This window comes from Notamacropus eugenii, chromosome 1 (genome assembly GCF_028372415.1).
Source record: "Notamacropus eugenii isolate mMacEug1 chromosome 1, mMacEug1.pri_v2, whole genome shotgun sequence".
In the NCBI taxonomy this organism is placed as follows: Eukaryota; Metazoa; Chordata; class Mammalia; order Diprotodontia; family Macropodidae; genus Notamacropus; species Notamacropus eugenii.
In genome coordinates, this window is record NC_092872.1 from 256,043,277 (window position 1) to 256,065,380 (window position 22,104).

The 22,104-nt window shown below is 45.9% G+C and overlaps 1 protein-coding gene across 1 annotated transcript in view; it reads left to right on the top strand.

Moving 5' to 3' along the window:
- Positions 1–22,104, top strand: part of TMEM266 (transmembrane protein 266) — a 98,677-nt gene that overhangs the window by 67,767 nt on the left and 8,806 nt on the right. Inside the window, exon 9 of the mRNA XM_072627117.1 lies at positions 14,629–14,803. Coding sequence (XP_072483218.1) covers positions 14,629–14,803 — 175 coding nt within the window. The remainder of the gene's footprint in view (positions 1–14,628; positions 14,804–22,104) is intronic.

A 22,104-nucleotide genomic window follows, 5' to 3' on the forward strand; every position in this document is an offset into this window, starting at 1 on the left:
TGCTCAACTAAGCCCCATGGGTCAACAAATTCTATGCTAATATGAATGCCCCTAGGATCTATCCTAGCATCTATCCACACATGGGTGTGTGGTTCAGAATGCACTGGAATAGAGGCATGGTTAGCAAGAACAGGGCTGAATGCAAAAAAAAAGTATAGATTCTCCCCCATGTGCCTAGCTTGTGCCAAGGACTGGGGGAATCTTGTGCCTGACAGTTTACATGAAACTGAACGAGGGATTCCAGTGACAATGTGAGTTAACATGAGCCAGCATTTGATAAGGCAGCCAACAGCACGAACGTATCTCAGCATCCAAGATGAGAACTGTGATAAGCTTATCCTCTACCTCAGAACATACTTGCAACAAAGGAAGACAGACAGAAGCAAGGATCTGTGTTCAAAACCCATCTCTGACATTTTTTAACCCTGTGTGACCTTAGGCAAGCTACTGAAATTCTCTGCATCTCAGTTTCCTCATCTGTCAAATTAGGGGAGGGACGAAATGGCCTTAGAGATCCCTTCCAACTCAAACTCTATGACAGGATGAATAGCCATAACTATATATATATACATATAGCTTTATAAATATAAATATATATACATATACATATTATACATATATGCATACATACATACATACATATATTTTATATATATATATATAATCAGGGGTAGACAGTTCTGGATGCCAGGTTTGGGGACAGATATGCATCAGCTTCGAGCCCATCCAGATGGGGGTGACTCAAAAATCAAAATCATTGGAAAGACTTGGGAAAACAGAAGCCACACTTGAGGACTGAGCACCCAAGGCAGTAGAGAATACAACACTTTTAAATGACTCCTTTGACCCACTTGTCAGGAAGGGCTGGTTGAGGAGACTTGAAAAATAGCCTGGGTGTGGAGAAGAAAGGCAAGAGAGATGGAGAGGTAGCTCCATCCTGGTGATGACGGCTTGGAACACTGGGGACTAAATTCCCTGAAATCAGTGGTTTTAATCCCAGAACAAAGGGTGCCTTCCTACAAGCCTACAAGCCCTGCTGGCAGCTGCTGATCAGATTTGGCCTCTTGTGACTTCTCTAACCCAACTGGGGCAGGAGGGCCCAGGGTAGCCCCGTGAACAGGCTACCTCCAGCATTAATGGGCTCCCAGAGCACGGCTGGCAGGGCTGGCTATGGAGGGCATGCTTGCCAAGCACAGGCCAGCTTGGTTGTGCCCTCCACGGCCTTTCAAAGCCTGAGAGTTGGTACTCATGAACATCAGATCCAATGCTATTTTAGTTAAGCACAACCGTTAAATGATCAGGGTCTCCTGATTACCAATTCACCTTAGCCACTTACCCATTTCCCCACCCATCATCACTCCCCTCCAGATGAGGCCCTGATGGGGTGATGTGGTGCCCACCCTCTGCTCTTTGAGTCTTAGAAAGGATTTAGATGGAGTGGGCTTCCTTGAGAGCTGGGAGCGATTTCTGTCCTGCTGGTTACCCCCAGGGTTTAGCATCGTGTTTAGCACACAGTAAAGTGCTTTTAATAAATGTGTATAATACTACTGACTTGACTTCATCACGATGGGTAGACAAATCTCGAGTGGAGAAGAATTCTGAGCCCCACGACCTAGATCCCCTTTCTTTTCTACTCCTGATGAAATAGCCTGGCATATAAAGCCAGGACTGATGGGCAGATGAGACAGAGACCTAGCTAGGAGCCTGGGGGAACCAAGCCTAAGCAGAATCAGCAGTGACAACTGTTCATATCCATTCTTATACTGTTTACAGAGTGCTTTATACATGTGATTTCATTTGATACTCACAGCAAACTTGTGAAGTAACAGACTTACAGATAACGTGATCCCATTTTCAGATGAGGAAACTGAGGACCAGAGTAGTGACCTTATTTGCCCAAGGACGAGCCTAATGAGAACAGCTTACATTTATAACACATGTTGAAGTTTGCACAGTTCTTTCCACCACTACCACCCTGGACAAGAAGTATTATACCCATTTTACAGATGGAGAAACTGAGGCTCAGAGAAGCAACAAAAACCTGCTTATGGACACAAAACTGGTGACTATTAGAGTCTGACCTCCAGCCCAGGTCTCCTGACTTCAAATCCAGTATCCATTCCACGGTTCTATGTGTCATCTCGTAGCTGAGGCCAGAAGATCCTTTTCAGTCTTAATTCAGACTACTCCTTCCCTTTACATACTCTATGTTCTGGTCAAGCTGGATGAAGAGCTGCCCCGCCCCCTAGCCTCACCCTGCCGGCCTTCCTGCTATCACACAGACTGACCCCCATCATTTAGTGAGGGGAAAACTCTGTTTGCTGGGGCCTGGGGACAAAGACCAAAACAAAAGAGGGCCCGCCTTTAAAGGACTTTCATTCTTCTAGGAGAATATAACTCAAGGAAATAGATATACAAATCCTACAAATACAAGTGATACTAAGTATGTACAAATCCAGCCTGAGACACCTGTCTGCCTCGGTTTCCTCATCTGTAAAATGGGGATAATTATAGCACTTACCTCCCAGGGTTGTTATAAAAATAAATGAAACCATAATTATAAAGTGCTTTACAAACCCCAAGGAACTATATAAATGCTAGCTAGGATTACTATCCCTAGTATTATCATCATTGTTACAAAATGATTTCATGAGGGAGAAATAGCTCACTCCTGAGGGGATGGCAGTTGGGGAAGGGTAGAGAATCAGGAATGGATTCTGTTGTGTGTACAGAATGTAACTCACCCCCTTCTCATCTCTGCCTCTGGAATTCCTTCACATCCCTATTCAGCTGCCATTTTGTCCTTGAAACTTTGTAGATTCTTCTTCCCCTGACTCCAGGTGAAAGACATTTCTTCCTCCTCAGATTTTCCTAGGGCAATTTTTCTGGGTCTTCCCCTTGCCCTTCAAACACTGTGCATTTGTAATGAGGGTCTGGTACACAGGCAGACCCCATCAGCTAGCTAAGATGGAGCCTCCATTTGGAGCATCTAGTTCCAAGCCAATTGGAATCAGCTCCATTCATAACATTCTTAATCCAGAGTTAGGAGGGACCTCTAGAGCAAGGAGGAAACTGAGACCCAGGAATGTTAAATGACTTACCTAAAGCCACACAAGGTAGTCATTGTCAGAGGGCGGATCTGAACTCAACTTCTCTCAGTCCAGAATCCTTCTACTGAACCACATTGTCTCAAAGATGGAAGATGCTTCAGAAACCATCGAGTCCAAACTTTTCATTTCACATTATACTTATTTGCGGACATGTCCTATTTCCCACCCCCTTAGACTATAAGTTCCATAAGATCAGGGACTGTACCATCTTTCTTCTTTGCATCCTTCCCAACCAACCTAGGGCCTTGCACATAGTAGGTGCTTAATAAATATCGGTGAAGTTGACTTGAATTCATTGGCCTGATTATTAGAACTCTCAAGTAGGGAAAGTCAAGTTTTTTAACTTGGGGAATGTTTTGTAAAACAGCCGATAGCTTTAATGACATGCCTCTTTAGCTGATAAAATTAGCTATCAGAGGAATAACTTATGCTATTCTTTTGCAATAATTTAAATTTATACCCAACTCCCAGTCATCTTCCTAGTGCATGGAAAGTGGCCAAGGTCGGCCTCCACTTCACCCTGCTTGTAAATCATTAGTTTGCAACTATCCCTTGATTTTTTTTATCGTTCCCAACAATGGCGAATCTAATGGAAATAAACATTGGACATCGTCCCAATGGCAGATGAATTTTCAGGCTGGATCGTCTGTATAGACGGCAGTAAGAGAATGGAGCAGAACTGACGGCTCCTCCATTATATGCGATGAAGTATCTTGCCAAAGTGTCCATCGATCCATCCAAGGCCACGTCAATTACGCTCCCCGGCCGGCCCATTAAGGAGAAGTGCTTGGTGCATTTATCTCCTCCTCTCGAGGCTCCTCATATGCATGTAGTCCAACTCGCGCCAGGACGGATGGCACCTCCATTCACTCTAGTAATGCATGAGGGGGCCTCCCCGTGGATCCATAGTGGTCCCTGTCATTCTCTCTGTTTATAAATAATTGGCTAATGGATTGCATTAAGTGGAGCTATGGCTGCCCGTTAATTCTTCCCAAGTCTGTTGTTTGGGGATGGTTTCTTTGTTGTTTTCCAATAGCCCAGTTTGCCAACATCAGATTTGTTGCAATCCATTTCCAGTGTGTCTGTAGGTTTTTCCCTCTCTTGTTCCTCCACTGGAAGAGCTGAGTGAAATCCTCTTTCCTCTCAAAATCAGGCACATTTGCTTTATAATAATTAATAATAATAATAACTGACATGTATGTGGTGATTACAATGCCCCAGGCATGATACTATCTATTATTACCTCAGCTGATCCTTACAACATCCCTATGAGGTAGGGGCTATGATCATCCCCATTTCACAGAAAAAGAAACTGAGGCAAATAGAAGTGAAGTGACTTGTTCAGGGTCACACAAGTAGCAGATCAGAGACTATTTTCCCACTTTCTTGACCCTGAAGAGTTGCCAAGGACATCTCTGAAAGGTTCCGTGATTCCCCCAGGGCCCCACGGCCAGCATGTAAGAAGTGAAACTTGGTCATCCCGACTCCAAGGACAGCTCTGTGTCCACCAGGACATAGCACCTCTCTATACCTGTTAACATCACTTGGCATGACATGGTGCTTTGTAGTTATAATATCCTTCCCATTTGATCTTTATAAGACACCCATAAGCTAGAAAGAGCAAGGGGTATGCTCATTTTACAGATGGAGAAACTGAGGCTCAAAGCTGTGACATGACATACCCACATAAGGGCTCCAACCCAGGTTTCCTGATTCTTTTTCCCCCTCTATGCAGCACTGCCTGTTCCAGTTGGTGTGGGGAAAACTAGTCAGTCAACAAGCATTTGTTAAGCATTTACTGTTTGCAGGCACTCTGCTAGAACAGAACAACTTCACAGAATGGAGGGATGGTCAGGGAATCTTATACATTGTCCTCTCTGCCTCCTATCTCCTACATAACTCATACCCTGTTGTGATCTCCACTGAAAGGCAGTGTGGCTTAGTAGATAGAGCATTGGTTCCACTGTCAGCATAGACCTGGGTTCAAATCCCCCATCATATCCTAGCCCTGCATCCCTGAGCAAGCCTCTTAACCTTTACAGGGCCTGTTTCCCCATGTGTTAATAATAACAGTGCCAACCTCCCAAGGCAGATGGGAACTCAAACAAGATAACATCTGCAAAGGTCTTTATACATGGGAGCTACTATTGTTATTCTGGCTGAAAATAAGAAAGGACAAAAGGAACCACTGAGGCACAGGACAGGAAGAGGAGAAGGACATGAGCATAGGCCCAGTGCAGATAACCATGGAATATTACAGCTAGAAAAGAAAGGAAGTGACAGACAGCAGGAGAGACGTGTTTACTGATGGACAGATAAGAGAGAGGAAGGGAAAAGAGAGAGAAAAAAAGAGGGAAGAGAGAAAGAAGGAGAAAGAAGAGAGAAAAGAAGAAAGAAAAGATAAGATTGAGGAGAAAGAGAAAAAAAGGGAAAGAAGAGAAAACTTATTAATCACTTGCTATGTGCCAGGCACCACGCTAAGCACACACTGAAGATGTACATACACACACCCATATATACATATGTATACATGTGTATGTATACCCATAAAAGCCAGCAAGACACAGCCCCTGCCTTCAAGGACTCTACATTCCCATGGAAGAAGACCACATACAAAGGGCAGATGGAAGGAGTGGGAAGGGCCCCAGGGATGGAGAGGAGGCCTAAGGTAGTGCCTCAGCAGCCCAGTCCTGGATGAAGCTCATGGGAGCCAGATGTAATTGGGGAGAGATGGGTGGAGGACAAAGCTCTGTCCAGGCCTCCTGATTCCAAGTCCTAAGTTCTTTCCAGCCTGCACTGTGACGTCTTTGGCACTATCCCGGGCATCCTCGAGGATACAAGACAAGAAATTATAATGGTATTTACCTAAATGCTTCAATTTCATCCCTCTTGGGAAGACCGTAAAGTCCGAGGATCCTGGACCTAGGGATGGGAAGGACCTCAGATTCGCTGTCTCCTGGGCCCAAAGTCACTCAGCCAGCAAGGACCATTCACCAGGGATGCTGAGCCTCCAGCCTCACACCCAGAGTATGACCTTTTCAGTTTGGAAAGAAGTGTCCTGACATCTGTCGTTCTCAAGCCTGGGGGAAGGGGAAAGTCCCGTTAGCTATGTTCAGACTTATAAAAAGTCACACTTTAAAGTGTCCTTCAGAGGACCCCTCCCTGTATATTCTGCCCTGGCTAACTGCCTCTTTTCACCCTCCCTTAGGTCAGGCTCCACTCTTAGCAATCCCATGAAGTTCTGCAATTTTTCTACTTAGTCATTTATATTCTATTTTTCTATTAAAATATTTCTATTTTTATATTATTTTATATATTATATTATATTGTTTTTATATTAAAATATTTATATTTTTTCGTGCAGAATTCCTCTGTCACACCCCTTCTCAGGATAATGTTCTAAATGCATAAAATAAAAATACATAGGATTAACAAAGGAAACCAATTATGTTGAAATACCAACTATCTTAAAAACACAACCCTGATCTAATGAATATTTGGAGGGGCTGTGTAGTTTAGAGCTAGGGAGGCCAACTTCAACTAAAAAGACCTGGGTTCAGTTCAGGTCCTGCCTCTGACTCTTCCTGGCTGCGTAGCCCTGACCAGGTACCTGCCTTCTCTGTGCCCAAGGCCACAAATAGGAGTTGCCTATGGGCACCAGTGGAGGGAGTCTCAACACTGGGATTTCCCAACACTGATGAAATTCCAAGTGCAGAAACACAATCCTTCTCCAACCGCTCCCCCTTCATCTTTCTGAAGAGAGAAAGCTTTCCGAGATCTCTGTATGAAAGACCCCTTGCCCACCGTCCCCTGAAATCGAAGTGCTTTTCTCCGAGTCACAGAACAGGATAGGATCTCTGCAGCACTAGGCCAATCCTGCAGTTGCCTGGTTGTTGACTCATCCACCAGTCACAGCTACAGCCCTGCATTTTGAACCCAGACCCTCTGCCACCAAAGCCTGTGTTCTTGCTGACCCTAAACCAGTTTGACATTAAGATAAAACTCAGGGTCCATCAATGAACATGTCACTCAACACCTGCTTCCTGAGGGCTCACCCTGGAGTCAGGCCTGGGGCCCCAGGGGAGCAGACTGTGCTTTCTCCAGAAAGATGCTGGTTTTTAGAAGCGGAGGTCAGGAGCAGAATGCAGGAAGTTAGAGTCAGGAGAGGTCTGAGATCAAATCCCACCTTGGACACTTAGTTTTGAGAGCAGTCTCCTCATCTAGTAAATGGAAGGAATAGCAGGTCTGGTCAGTGCAGGGCATGGAAAGAGAGCATGGGCAGCAGAACCAGGTCAGATTCTGCTTCTGACATTCAGCGACCCTGTGTGACCCAGACAAATCTTCTCAGGTCAGTCAGCTAGCATGCATTAAGGGTCTATTGTGTGCCTGGTGAAGTAGCAAGAACAGTCTCCCTGGAGTCAGGAAGACCTGAGTTCAAAACTGGCCTCAACTGTCCGACCTTGGGCAAGTCACTTCACCCTGTTTGCCTCAGTTTGTTCATCAGTAAAATGAACTGGAGAAGGAAATGGCCAACTGCTCCAGTGCATTTGCCAAGAAAACTCCAAATGAGATCTCAAAGAGTCAGACTGAAAATGACTGAATAAGAACCCATGTGCCAGGCACTGTGCTAAGTCCCAGGGACACAAAGAAAGGCAAAAACACTGTCCATTCCCTCAAGGAACTTCCTGTCTCCAAGAGGAGATGAGACGCACAGCTTTGGACAAACCAGATTTAGAGGAGATAAATTGGGGCTAGAGGAAAGACATTAAAATTAAAGAGGCTTGGGAAAGTCTCCTGGTGGCCACCAACCCTGGACGACTCTTACACTGGGCAGGAAGGACTGATTCTACACTAGCAGAGGGGTTTCCTTTCTGGGATCCCTTTGTACTGAAATGAAATCATCCGTCAAAACCGAATGAATAATAATACAATAATTAATAATAGAGCTTGGCTCATTGGGTCATCATAAAACTCCAATGAGATAATATTACAGATGTTAGAGGAATAGAGGCTGGATCTGGAATTCCACTGACATAAGGAAATTCCCTCTACAAGCAGAGGTTGACTGCCTCTCTGTGATTTAGAGTCTCAGTGGGAGATCTGGAGCACTAGGGACTTTGGTTATGTTCCCCTGGCTGAAACAGCACCCAGGGCATCAGAGGCAGGGTTTGTGAGCCCAGGGGTCCCAGTGTGGAGGCTGCCTCTCCAATCCCTGCCTTGAAAATACAATATATGTTTCAGTTTTTCTTCTGATCATGGACACTGGAGTTCATCCATAGCTGAGGGAAAGAAATGGGGGGATTTTGAGATGTGTGTGTGTGTGTGTGTGTGTGTGTGTGTGTGTGTGTGTGTGTGTGTGTGTGTAGGTCTTCAGGTCTGCTTAGCCATTTGTTTCCTGCTTTCTGGAATAAATGTAAGCTCAGCCTTCTCATTAGGCCACAGTTGCTTAGATTATTTGCTTCTTATAAATAACAAATGACACTGAGTGCCCGGGTGAGCCATTAGCTTGGTTTGGAATGGGAAATCTACCCCCTCCCACCCCCACACATTTCTGGGATGGTAGAGATGGCGTAGTTAGCTGGGAGCGCCCACAGGAAGTCTGGTCCAGTGTCACACCTTCCTCCCTCCCTGCTCCCCTGCCCCAAGCCATCCTTGGTCTTGTCTGTGAAGAAGAGTCAGGGGTCAATCAATCACTCGAGCTGGGCTGGAGGTGGGGGCTCTTTCCTAGGCTCCAGGTTCTAGCCCACTGAAAAACAAACCAAAAAAGTGCTCTCCCCTCTCGGCGTGTGCATGTGAGTGTCTGAGTGTGAGGGGAGAGCCTCCAGCATAGCTGTGGAGACAGACCAGCCTGAGCCATCCCCCCCACCTAATGTCTCAGGAGTCTGCCCCTTCTCCCTCATGTCTCCTCTCTGCACTCTCCCTATTCCATCTCAAGGCTCCAACCATCACCTCAAAGGTAAATGCTCATCCCTGTCCAGCCTGGCCCAATCTCAGAACTCTATGAGCATCACTCAGTTAGCCATAAGTGACCCTACCTTCAGCAAACCCGTAAGTGCTCTCACACAAAGAAGGACTCCAGCTTTCCCTGCTGGGTTTCAAAGGACAGAACAAGAGGCAACAGATAGAAGTTGAAAAGAATTAACTTTTGGCTCAGTGTAAGGGAAAAATGAGGAGGGCTGCCCAAAGATCGAGCGGATTGCTTTAAAAGGTAGTGAGCTGGTTGTGACTGAAGGTATAAAAGCAAAAACTGCATGAGCATGGGTGTGGTTAACACTTCATAGAGGGAATTATTGTCCTAGTCTGGGCTGGACCAGATGATTTCTTTCAATGCCAAGACTCCTTTTAGGGAGGGGTGCCAAAGTAGAATGGTCATTGGCCTAGTGGAAGGTAAACTCCTTGAGAGCTGGGACTGTTTGGTTTTTGGCTTCCTATCCCCAGCACCTGGCACTTAATAGGTGCTTAATAAATACTTGTTGAATTGAGGTCAGCAACCTGTTTGCTTCGATATTTTCTCCATGACCCAGAGGAAGACATGAATGACCTGCTTATCCATTGTCAGATGAGATAATGCCCAGAGACTCAGTCAGGATCCAAAAACTCCTCCCTAAACAGACCATTAGGCAAAAATCTGAGATAAAATTGAGTAGGCATAAGTGTAAAGTTCAATGCTTAGCTTCAAAAATATTTGTTGCACTTATTTGATTCAGGTGAAAAAGGAGAGCTATTCCAGACCAGTCCCTCCCATAAGGGTTTCCTGCTTATCCCTAATGATACTTCCATGCAGACTTGGGGTCCCTTACCTTCTCCCTAAACTCTCTTTTCTCATGTAGAAACTACCAGAACTTTGAACCATCTTTTTTCCCCTCCAAGGCTAAGTCATCACAATTCCCTAAATGGTGCTATTAGTCCATGGGAATTGACCAGAACATGATACTAGGACCACAACTTCTCCAATCTTCACCCAGAGTTGTCATCTGCCTCTACCTGACCCTAAAACCATTTACCCCTGCCCCTAAACATGGAATCAGCTCCAAGGAGCTACATACAGATACCATTTCTTCATCTATAAAATGGGAATAATTCTCGTTCTCCTCTCACTTGGCAAATGCCTAACTGTCATCTATTTCACTTGCTTTTTGAGCCCTGTTCTCACTCATTCATTCATTCAATGCTGCATTCACACTATATCCAAGGACTAAATTTTGTCATCTAGACAAACCAGTCACCCACATCCAGAAACCGACCACCCAGATGGCTCCCTTTCAGCCTAGGGTGATGACGAATCATTGTGGATGGGGCCAGGAAGTTTGCATCTTTCCATACAGTTTTCTGCCTTCTCTAGGGAGTCTCAACCTTCATACCTGGAAGCCTTACTGTACTATGTAGTGGCCTGAGTCAGAAACCAAAAACTAATGTGACCTTAGGCTGCATTAATGGCATCAGGGCCATAATGAAGGAAGGCCTGGGCTTGTTGTCCACTCTCTAGATCATGTTCCATTGGAATGTTGTGTTCATTTCTGAACGCCACATTTTATGAATGAGTTGATCAATCAGCGAACGAAAGAATGAATGAATAAAAAACCATTTATTATGTACTTACTATGTGCTCAGGCAAATGCTGGGAGTACAACTAGAAATGCAGATTGCCTGCTCTCAAGGAATTTCCGTTCCCGTAGAGGAGCATTGGCAAGTTAGAAAATCACAGAAAATCAATTAATTCATCAGCAAGCATTGGTCAAGTATTTGTGATGTGCCAAACACTGTGCTAAATTCTGGGGATATAAATAAGGGCAGAAACAGTTCCTTTGCTCAAGAAACTTATATTCCAGTAAAGGAGTCTGAAAAAAAGAACCACCATGTCATGGAAAGAGTCTTGGATTTGGAATCAGAGGGCATGGGTTCAAATCCTAGCTGGGACACTCACTGTGTGATGTTAGGAGAGTCTCAACCCCTCTCTGGGCTTCTGTCTGCTCTTTGTCACTTTCTAACTTTAAGTCTCTGGTGTTATTATTGTCTTGAAGTCTTTGAAGGGCTGTTTTGGAGAATGGGGTCAAACTTGTTCTATTTGACTCCCAAGGGCAGAACTGGTAGAAATGGTATGGAAATAGTGTCCCTTTTTTCTCTATATCCCCATCACCAAGCACAGAACCTGGCACACAGTCTGCCCTTAATAAATTGAAAGTCAGCCCTCAGTTCAGTATAAGAAAGACCTTCTTAACCATGAAAGTGAGTCAAAAACACAACGTGGTATCTCAGGAGAGCGTGAGTTCCTTGTCCCTGGAAGTCTTGGGCAGAGTCTGGCTGGGTAAACACTTCTAACAAGGATTTTTTCTTCCATTATAAGTTGAGCCAAGGGGTCCAGAATTTCACAACTTGATATATACATTTGTGAGATGGATACTCCATGGCTGAGGTTAGGACCAGAAACTGTGTTAAATGAGTAGGGGAATGGGTGAAGACACCAAAAATTGTCTAGCCTGAAGAAGAGATTTGGGAGGGAGGGAAGGAGGGATGTGATAGCTATCTTCAAGTAACTATCATTTTTCAAGAAAGCGTCAGGGCAGGTGAGGGCTCAGTCTGAAGATGGGGTTTAAGTTAAGGGTTAGGACCTAAACTAGAGCTAGGATGAGGAGTTACTCTGAGCTGGGGGTGGTCTGGGGACTCTGTCTACAGCTGGAGTTAGGGTTTCCTTTATATCCAGGGGAAAGAACAAATCTGAGACCATGATTAGGGCATATTTTGCACCCAGGGTTAAGGCTCAGGCTGAAGCTAAAATTAGAGTTCAGTTCGAAGCCAGGCTTAAAGCTCTGTTCATTCATATTCAGGGACCAGGTTCAGTCTGGATCTGGGGTGAAAGCTCTGTCTGGAGACAGGATAAAAAATTAGCTTAAGTTCAAAGTCAAGGCTGGATGATTGGGGTTCAGTCCAGCGTCATTGTGGTGCAAATTAAGCAGGTTCTATAGCCATGAAGTCCATGTTCCGGGTCTCATTGGCTCTGTCCATGATAACATAGGCTTCCGAGAGCTCATTCGGTTTCTTCCCTCACTGAGCTCCTGGGATGTAACCTGAAGCCTGGAAGACACCTGGCCACAGAGACCATCCATCCTTGGGGAGATGAGGTGGATGACAGTGAGACAGGGAGAATTTATTTCTAGTAGCATGAGGGAAAAATATTTCATGCCTGGGCAGTTTTCACAGCTCGCTGGCAATGAGACAAAGCTGGATGGAAATGAGTGTATGTCTACACTTTAACCACCAGATGGCAGTGAAGGTACTTCTGCTTTTGACTGCCTAGGTCAGCTCAGTGGCCAACCTTCCCCCAGGTCCCTGGGCATAGGTCAGAGCTCAGGCCTCCCCCTGAACGAGCTGGTGACCCTAACTTTTCCCTCTATGTCTAGATACCACTCCGACCTGTGACACAGTCAGGAAAAGCTTCCATTTGTCCCTGAAAACACAATGGCAAACTCAAATGTCATAAGGAGGCTGTTCAAAGCCAGAAGGAAAGGGACTTAGCATTTATTAAGCACCTGCTGTGTCCCAGATAATGTTAAACACTTCAAAAACATAACCTCATTTGATTCTCACAACTACCCTGGGAGGCAAAAGTTATTACCCCACTTTACAGTCGAGGAAACGGAGGCAGGCAACAGTAAAGTGACTTGCCCAGGATCACACAGCTAGGAAGTGTCTGAGGCTGGATTTGAACTCAGGTCTTCCTGACTGCAAGCCTAGTGCTCTCTCCACAGGGTTTAAGTGCTTCTTCCCCCTTACAAAAATAAAGATGAAACCAGAGAATAACCATCCTTACTATAACTCTCATTTCCAGTATTCTTTAATGTTTATAAAGCCCTTTTCCTATAACCACCTTGTAAGATAACTTGGACTTGGAGTCAAGCATGCATTCTGGGTAATTTGGGGTAAGTCATTTTAAACCTTTTAGGCTTTAGTTTCTTCATCTGTCAAATAAGCGTGTTAGGGTCTTTCAAGCCCTATCCAACTCTAAATCTAAGCTCCTAAAGAAGGCCTCCCCAGACTAACAAAAACTGGAAGGAGAAGCTCCTGACTAGCCACCTTCCCCTGGAACACAGTGCTGGTTCCTGTGCCTAGATGTCCTTTCTCTGCCTCCCTCCCAGAGCATCCTTTCTGCAGAGGGAAGGCAGACACAAGGGCGGACTTTAACAAACAAGGCATGTGTGTTTTGACCTCCCCAAAACCACTCTGTGGAAAAAAAAACAGACAATATTAAGGTTTGGTCATGGGTGAACTGGGGGCCTCCCCTCCTTCAGCCCAATCATTTCTCCTGACCTACTATTTTTGACCTTTTGTGAAGAGAACTGTAACCAAATGACCACTGCTATTGCCTCTACGGAGGGTGTGCCAATTGGCTGCGCAGACCTCTCAAACCCAAACTCCCTTTCTTGGCCTCCATCCCATAAACATGCTTGCATGTATGTATGCACACACATAAGTACATATGTATGAATTATAAGTATACATTAGTGAATAATGCATTCTGTACTTGCACATATGAAATCATACATAATATGGAGCATAATTCTGTATTTCCACTCTATATGCATATTGTCCATATGTACATGAACATAGGTGACACAGCACATATGAGCACAGGAGTGTATACCTATGAATGGGTGCCCAGGTGGGCACACACGTGTGCATGGATGTGTAGACATGTTTGTGTGCAGACACACTGATGTAGCTGTAGATGGTTATGTAGCCGTAACAGTTATCATTTACATAGCCCTTACTGTGCACCACACACTGGGCTGAGCGCTTCACCATGATTATCTCCTGTGATCCTCACAACAACCCTGGCAGAGAGATGCTATTTCTATCCCTATGATACAGATAAGGAGGCGAACAGGGAGAGGTCCAGGGATTTGCCCAGGGTCACACAGTTAGCGAGTGTCTGAGATCAGATTTGAGCTTAGGTCTTCCACAAACAGCATACGCACGGAATAAATACAAGGTACGCAACATTTACAGAATGAATACAAGGAAATTTGTCAAAGGAGGACACCAGCAGCTGGGAGAAATCAGGAACTCCATGGGGAAGTATTAGAAGCATTATAATCATCATTTTAAGGCTAAGGAAATTGAGGCTCAAGTTAAGTGATTTACATCTGGGAAGCAATAGGACTGAAGTTCAAATCCAGGTCTTTGGACCCCACCTGAATTCTATTCAATTTAACAAGCTTTTATTAAGCACCTATCATACAAGTTACTGTGCTGGACACTGGGGATGTGGATGCATTGCTCTACTGGGCCATAAAACAAGCTAAGTCAATGCTGTTTATACAAAGTACTTGAGTCTAGGGGTATCAGGAAAGGCTTCCTGTAGGAGGTATCCTGGAGGGCAGTTCCTGGACAGGCTGATAAGAGAGCAGGACCCTCTCCCTGGCTTTGCAATGACCCTCATATAGGACACTAGGTTCCAAAAGAAAGATACCCCCTCTGCCCACCATGCAGTACCTGTGATCCATTTCCCTTGGTCTTCCAGTTTGAAATCCGGCAGCTGAGGGCCCATCTGGCCCAACAGGACCTGGACCTGGCGGCTGAACGAGAAGCAGCCTTGCAAGCCCCTCACGTCCTCAGCCCACAGCGCAGCACCAGGTACAAGGTGGTGGACACAGGAGACTCGGATGACAACATCACGGAGCTGCGGCCCCCTCACGGTGAGTCCTCCCAATCCCCTGACCCAGGGAGCCCTGGGAAGCCAATGGAGACCTAGCAGAACACCATCATCTGGCAGGTGGCTGGCCCCCACCCCCACGTTCCTATGAACAGATGAGGTCCCAGCATTTCTATCAGGGAAGGCCACCCTCCCATTTATGCTTGAGGACTTTACTGTTGAAACTGGCTTCTCCCCTCCTTGGTGAGTTCGAGTATTCATGGTAATTATAATGATACTTGAAAGACATGGCCTGTAGCTAGACAGCTGGCTGCAGATCCACAGAGACACAAGTCTGTGATATTTCATGGTATGAGAAGACACATACAGACAGCATCGTGGGTCAGGCTTCTCTCAGCCATTCAAGAAATGTGTCCTCACACAGAAACGGCATCATAGGCTCTACGTCAGGCCCACCTTGTCAGAGGTCCAGAATCTACTCCAGAGGAATGTGGAGAGGTGTGAAGACCTGCTAAAGCAATGGCTACAGCAGAATCACAGACTTTCAGAGTTGGAAGGGCCAATCAGTCAGTAAGCACGTATTAGGCACCTACTCTGTACTAGGCACTGTACTGAGCACTAGTTATACAAAGAAAAGCGAAACCATGGTTCCTGCCTCAAGGAGTCCAAGGTCTAATGGGGGATAAATATGAGAAATATACAAAGTAGATTGAAGGTCATCCTACAGCGAGTCTCCGGCTCTGGGGGGGCTCAGGAAAAGCTTCCTCCCAAAGGTGGGATTGGAATGAGACTTAAAGAAAGCCAGGGAAACAAAAGGGGGTGGGTGGAAGAAGTGTGTTCCAATATGGGGGACAGCCAATGGAAAAGTATGGCACCCAGAGACAGAGTAAGGAAGTCAATGTCACTGAATCAGCGAGTGGGGAGCACTGGGTTACTGTACAGGAAGGCTGGAGAGGGAAGAAGGGGCTAGTTTGAGAGAGGCATTGAATACCAGAGGGTTTTCTATTTGATCTTTGTAAGTAATAGGGAGCCACAGAGGTAACTGAGGAGACAGTGACATGCTCAGTCCCATGCATTAGCAGCTCTGTGGAAGATCTCTCTCAGTTCTGGGGCCATCCCTTGTTTTATCCCTCAATTCTCTATTTATCCTGTAAAGAGCTTTTCTGGACATATTTCTTTGCTTGCTGTCTCCCCCCTTGTGAGCTCCTGGAAGGTAGGCATTGTCTTTTGTCCTTTTTTGTGTTACCACTACTTATTAGTGCATAGCATCTCTTAGAAGTGATCACTTAGTAAATGTTTGACTATTGACTGGAGGATGGATTGGAGTGGAGAGAAACTCAAGGGAAGGAGACCAATTAGAAGGTAAATATGGTGAAGGGAGAAATGATGAGAATTAACAATGGATTGGCTGGAGGGAGGTGAAAGTGAGAGTTGAGAGTGAATCTGAGATGGCCAGCCTAGGTTGCTGGGAGGTTATGATCCGAGAAGTCAAAGTCCACATGAGGGATGATAAAGTCCAGGATGATGGGAAAGGATTCTTTAGAATTGTAGAAATGGCCCTTTCTCTCCATAAAGAACCATCCATGTACTCTGGTAAGCAGAGGCAAATCCCTCCACCTTTCCCCCTCCTTCCAAAGCACCTCCAAATCTAACACTCCTCCTGGCCCTGCTTCTCCTCTCTGTGGCTGGCCTATGTGCTGTTGCCCAGCTCCAGCTGCCAAGCGAGTCACCCTCATCCCCCATCTTGCATTTCCTCATCCCGTATCCATGCAGAAGGCATGTTTCCAGTTTTGAGTGTATCTGTCAACTCCTTCATAACCAAGGGCCAGAGTCACTGAGAGCACAGACAAAATAAATGGCCCGAGGAAGCATGCACAGCAGCTCACATCACTGACTCCCTCACTACCCATTGCTGACTAACTCTGCTCAGCTCCAAGGCTACTTCAAAGCTCTTTTAGATTTTGATTTTCTGTGCTGTTTCCAAATCACCATTAACTATAATCAACAAGGAATCTTGGCTTTGTTGGAAAGAGATAATGGGGAGCTAGAGGTAATTTGATGGTAGCCCCACTAGGTAGAATGTTTGCTTCCAAAGAAAGGTGAGGAGGTTGATAGAGTATGTGCCAGCAGACATCTATAGTAGGACTGTGAACCATGGTGATGGGCAGCAGTCACCAGGCTTTGCCTCTTGGTGCCCACATGGAGGTATCAAGGCCTGAAGACCACTTCCAGATGATGCCCCTCAACCCTTCCTCCTTTTTATTTCTGTCTTATCCCACTTTTGCACCTGGGCACCAGCATCCAACTGGAGTAGACTGCATGGCCTAAAGAACCACCCCCAGGATTATCACTGGGATCAGTGGTGATGTGTACTCGCCCCAGGCTTTCCCAGAGTTTCTGTGTCCATCCCCCATGCCCAGCACCCCAAAATTTGCCCAAAATGCTAGAATTCCCAGTGACAGCTCTGGAGATAAGTCAAGGAGCAGGACAGAACAGGGCGATATGGTGGGAACAGCAAGAACTTTGGAGCCAGGAGACTTGAGTTCAAGACCTGGTCCTCCAACCAACTAGCTGCATGAGAATTAAATGAAATCCTATAGGTAACAAAGTATCTCTCATGCCTCCTAGCACTGTATAAATGTAAGCCAGGAGAAAACTGGACCTGATGAGTCCCCTTCCAGCTCTGATATCCTCCATCCTGAGGAGAGGCCAGTTTGAACCATGCTATGGTTAAAACAGATCCCTACTTGCCGAGCTCCTGCTGCTCTGGAGAGCCTGATAGAGGATCTGATGAGGCCAGAAAGCCTCTTTGTCATCTGGGGATGGTGACAGCACAGCAGCCGCTCAGCATCCAAAGGGAGTGGAAATGTCAAGACCTAAACAGAAACTCTCCGGACCATTGCCAGACCCTCCCTGAAGAGAGAAGGGAAGCTCCCCTCACCCCCAGCTGCCGACTAGGTCCTAAGCCTACAAACGCTGGCTGGTTTCTGTTGAGACTTGCTCCCGCCTAACTCCTTTAAATCATCTTTAAAACCCAGGGCTGCAAAGTCCCAGGCTTCGGGGACTGCCAAGTTCACAGTGCCCCTGTGTAGGCATTAATACTTCCCTCCCAAATTTATTAGTCTTAAAGCTCACCCATAATGAATGAATTACAGCCCCCAGCGGGCGTAGCCACGTCAGCCCATATATCATCCCAGTCCTTGGAGTCCCGTTCCACCACACTGACGCTTCAAAATTGCCAGAGTCCCTCTGATGGGGGCCTTGTCCATCTGTCTCCCCCTGCCACCGCTGAAGTTCCCTAGGCTAGTAGTGACTTTGTTACCTCCTGGAGAGAAAAGCGTCCAGGTGAGGTACCAATTGTCAGGGGAGGAAAAGTAAGGCTCCGCCACAGTCACCAGCCCCTCTGCCAGGACTGTGAAGCATAGGAGCAGAAGGGATGACAGAGAGCTCGCAAGCTAAGAACTTCTCTCATTTTACAGGGGAGGAAACTGAGGCCCAGAGAGAAAAAAGTGATTCTGCCAAGAGATTTTACAAGTAGGACCTTAAGATCCTTACAGATAGAGACTGTCTCTCTTCTGTATTTGTATTCCCAGTACTTAGTATAGGGCCTGGTATATAGAATGCATTTAATAAATGCTTTTTCATTCATTAAGTCATTCAGTCAAATGCAAGAAGCAGGGAAGTGGGAATCATGCTAAATTTGAAGTCAGAGGACATAGGTTCAAATCTTGATTCAGCTACATCCTTTTGGGCTTGACTGAATTCCTCTGAGTCTTCAGTTCCCCTATCTATAAAATGAAAGCATAGGACCAAATGAGCTGAAAGTTCCCTTCTGAGTCTAAATCTGATGATCCTAAGTAGCCAAGCTAGAATTTGAATCCGGCTCTTCAGACCCCAAATCCCATGCTCTTTACAGCAGAGTAGGCTGCCTCTAGCTTAGACATCCAATGACTCTGTGTCACTCTCAATCCTTTGGGCATTTTTTTTTTTTTTTGCTGCTGATCTAGGAGACAGCATCCCTGGGTTCCCTCCCAGGCTCTGTCACTGACTCATGCCACCTGCCCTCACCTGCCTCCCCTCCCTGATGCCGCAACCATGGGCAAGTCAGGCTGCCTTCCCCAGGGGGCAAAACCTCTATAATGAAGGCTGTCAGCTCTCCACTTGACTGGGGCTTTGGGAGGATTAATGAGGTCATGGTTGCAAAGAGCTCTGGGTGCTGAGGAAGGAAAGTATCAGAAAGGTAGAAAGGAACAGAGCCTCAGGCACTCTGGGCAGCCATCCTGCCCACTGCTAAAAGCCCCATTGGCCTAGAGGCTTTGAATTTCACTTTCCAAGTTGGATACAAGGCAATAAGCATTTATTAAGCTCTCACTGTATGCAGGGACTGTGCTAAGTACTGGAGATACAAATACAAACAAAAAGAAACACAAGCCCTGCTCCCAAGGAGCTTATATTCTGGTAGAGGATGACAACCCATAAAAGGGAATTAGAGAAGCGGTGCAGAGAAATAAGAAGTCCTTCCAAGTGTATGGTAGCTAAGTCTGTAGGCAGAAGCACAGCCAGGTGTAGAATAAGGCATCCAGACCTGGGCCCCTGCCCAAAATGAAGACCCCCAAAAGAAACTCACCAGTGGGAACAATTAGTGCCCTTGGCTACCTTGCTACCTATATGACCTGGAGTAAGTCAATTTACCCCTGAATCTCAGTGTCCACTTCTAACAAATATGGGGATGAGGGACAATTGAACTAGATGACTTCTGAGGTCTCATATCTCTAAATCTATGATCCCATGGCCCCAGCATGGTCAGGAGGGAAGATTTGCCTTTTCTCAGAAGACCTAAGTTCAAATCTCAGCTCTGACAGTTCTTCTGACTAGATAATGTCAAAGGTCCCTTCAAACTCTAAATCCTGGGATTCCATGACCCACAATTCCATGTTGGGCATCTATGTGGCATGAAGAAGGAGTATTGGACTTGGAATCAGGAAAACTCAAGTTCAAATCCTGCCTTAGACACCAACTGTGTGATCCTGGGAAAGTCACTTAACCTCTATTCGCCTCTGTTTCCCCACCTGTAAATTGGGTTAATATTGTACCTTTCTCCCAAGGTTGTGAGGGTCACATGCAATCCTTTCGGTAACAGCATTTTATAATCCTCAAAGTGCTCTATAAACACTAGCTGCTATTATCATGATCCAAGCATGTCCATTGAGAAGCTAAATCATACAGTGTGCTCATTGTTGGGTTTGGGCTCTGGAAGCCAGTGTTGGAGTCTGGCCTCAGAACTCATCTGCTGGGTGACCTTGGCCAAGTCTCAAAACCTCAGTTTGAAGCTCTGTAAGAGGGGGAGAAGAGCAACCATACTTACCCATCAGAGCAATTGTGAGGGTGTAAACCACTACAAAAACGTAAACTCTTATTACCCACAAAATGAGGCTGTGGGAGTGGACCAGATGTTCCCCATCCGCTGGGATGAGTCAAGGTTTGAAGAAAGCTCTGAATTTTTAGAGACAGAGGGGTGGAGGGAGTGCATTCCAGGCATGGGAAGAGCCTGTGCGAAGTCACAAATGTTGTGTGTGAGCAACAGCAAGAAAGCCAATGTTTCTGGGTTGGACCAATATGGAGGGTATAAAGGAATAAGTCTGGAGGTATGGGAAGTAGCCAGCTTGTCTGGACAAGAGAAGGCATGAAGGAGAGTGGTCAGTTGGAACCAACTTGTGAAGGACTTCAAATGCCAAATAAAAGAGAGTAAAGGCTTAAGGGATCCCTTTTCATCCAAAAGAGATTCTTGGAGATGAAAAACTCCTTGAAGCTCCCAAGGAATGACTCTCTAAGAGTGAATGTTCAGGCCCCATGATAAGCAATATTTGGAGCCAGGGGTTGTCCTCACATCACAGTGCATCCTTTGCTGTCTACTCACTGAGCATCCCTAGGAAGGTACACTGCCAAGGAGACTGAACTTTGAGCTAATTCCCAGTCACCATCACCAGGAGATTCCAGAGCAACCCATTCCATTGGGGTACAGTCCCTTCTAAAATAATCCCAGGGCACGTTTTCCCTTGTACTCAGGCAAGTTGGCCTGGCCCCATCAGAGCCTGTTAGAAGAATAGTTCCCTTGTCTGGAAAAACCAACTGGACAGCAGAGAGGAGCTGTTAAAGTCAGGAAGGACAGAGCAGAAATAAAAACGGTAAGGCTGGAGGCGCAGAAGGATGCTTGGAACCACTTACAGCCCCTTCCTCCTTTTCTAAACACTGTCGTAAAAATGTGCACAAATGCTATTCCAGGCTGGCCTGTTAGCAGCTGCAACACTGGAACCATTGAGAAGATGCTCACAGCCCAACCTTGACAGAAGTTGGACTGGGGGAAGGCAGGCAAGAAGAGGAATCAGCATGCTCTGACTGGGCTGGCATTTATGGAAGCTCCAAATTTACTGTTTTTCCCTTGGCCCAGAGATCAAAATTACATGATGAGTTCACCGGAGGGAAGGGGTTTTTCTCTAAATGGCTTTTTATTCCTAAGTTGGGGCGGTCTTCTCTTCCATATCTACACCCCATGGAGGGACCAGCAAGGAAGGTCAGGGGCCAGGCTTTGAGGGTGCTGATCTTTTGGCCAGAATGTCAGTCACTTGGCCATTTCAATTTCTAGGAGAAAATCCCAGATGAGTTTTCCAGTTTCTTACACATCCCTTCTTCCCCAAGATGTTAACATTTGGGGAGGCACATGGACCTGTAATTTATTGTATTCCAAAGAATTCAAAATTAGCATCTTGCAGAGGGCAGAGATACATGGCAGGTGTAGCAGATTGCAACACAGAACCAATGAGAAACAATAAAAGTGAACTAAAGTCAAGAACAACCAAGAAATATGCCTTTCACAAAAGAGATGGTCTGGTGACATGGCAAGATGGAAGAATGCCTGGTGGACAGTTCAAATGCTCCACTGGGATACTTATATCAAGAGAAATTAAGGAAGGCCATGCTGGGTGGACCCCCACCCCCACCCTTCCATGACAAACTTGCAGGAGACCAGGAGTCATATAAAATGGGCAGGGATATATGGATGGCTCTCTGCACCACTGGAGGGAATTCCACCTCAGTGAAATCACAGATCCATTGGAATATTTACATAGTGAGAGAACTCCCCTTGTGGAAACTCCTTTCCCCAATGGAGGTCAGCAGCTTATCTCTATAACTGAGAGCTACCTGGGATGCTAAAGTCTTTAAGCGACTCACCCACGGTCAGCAAGTATATGCAGTGGTATGACTTAAACCCAGCTCTTATAGACTCCAAAGCCAGCCCTCTAACCGCTACACTAGACTACCTCAAAACATAATGTTGACAACAAA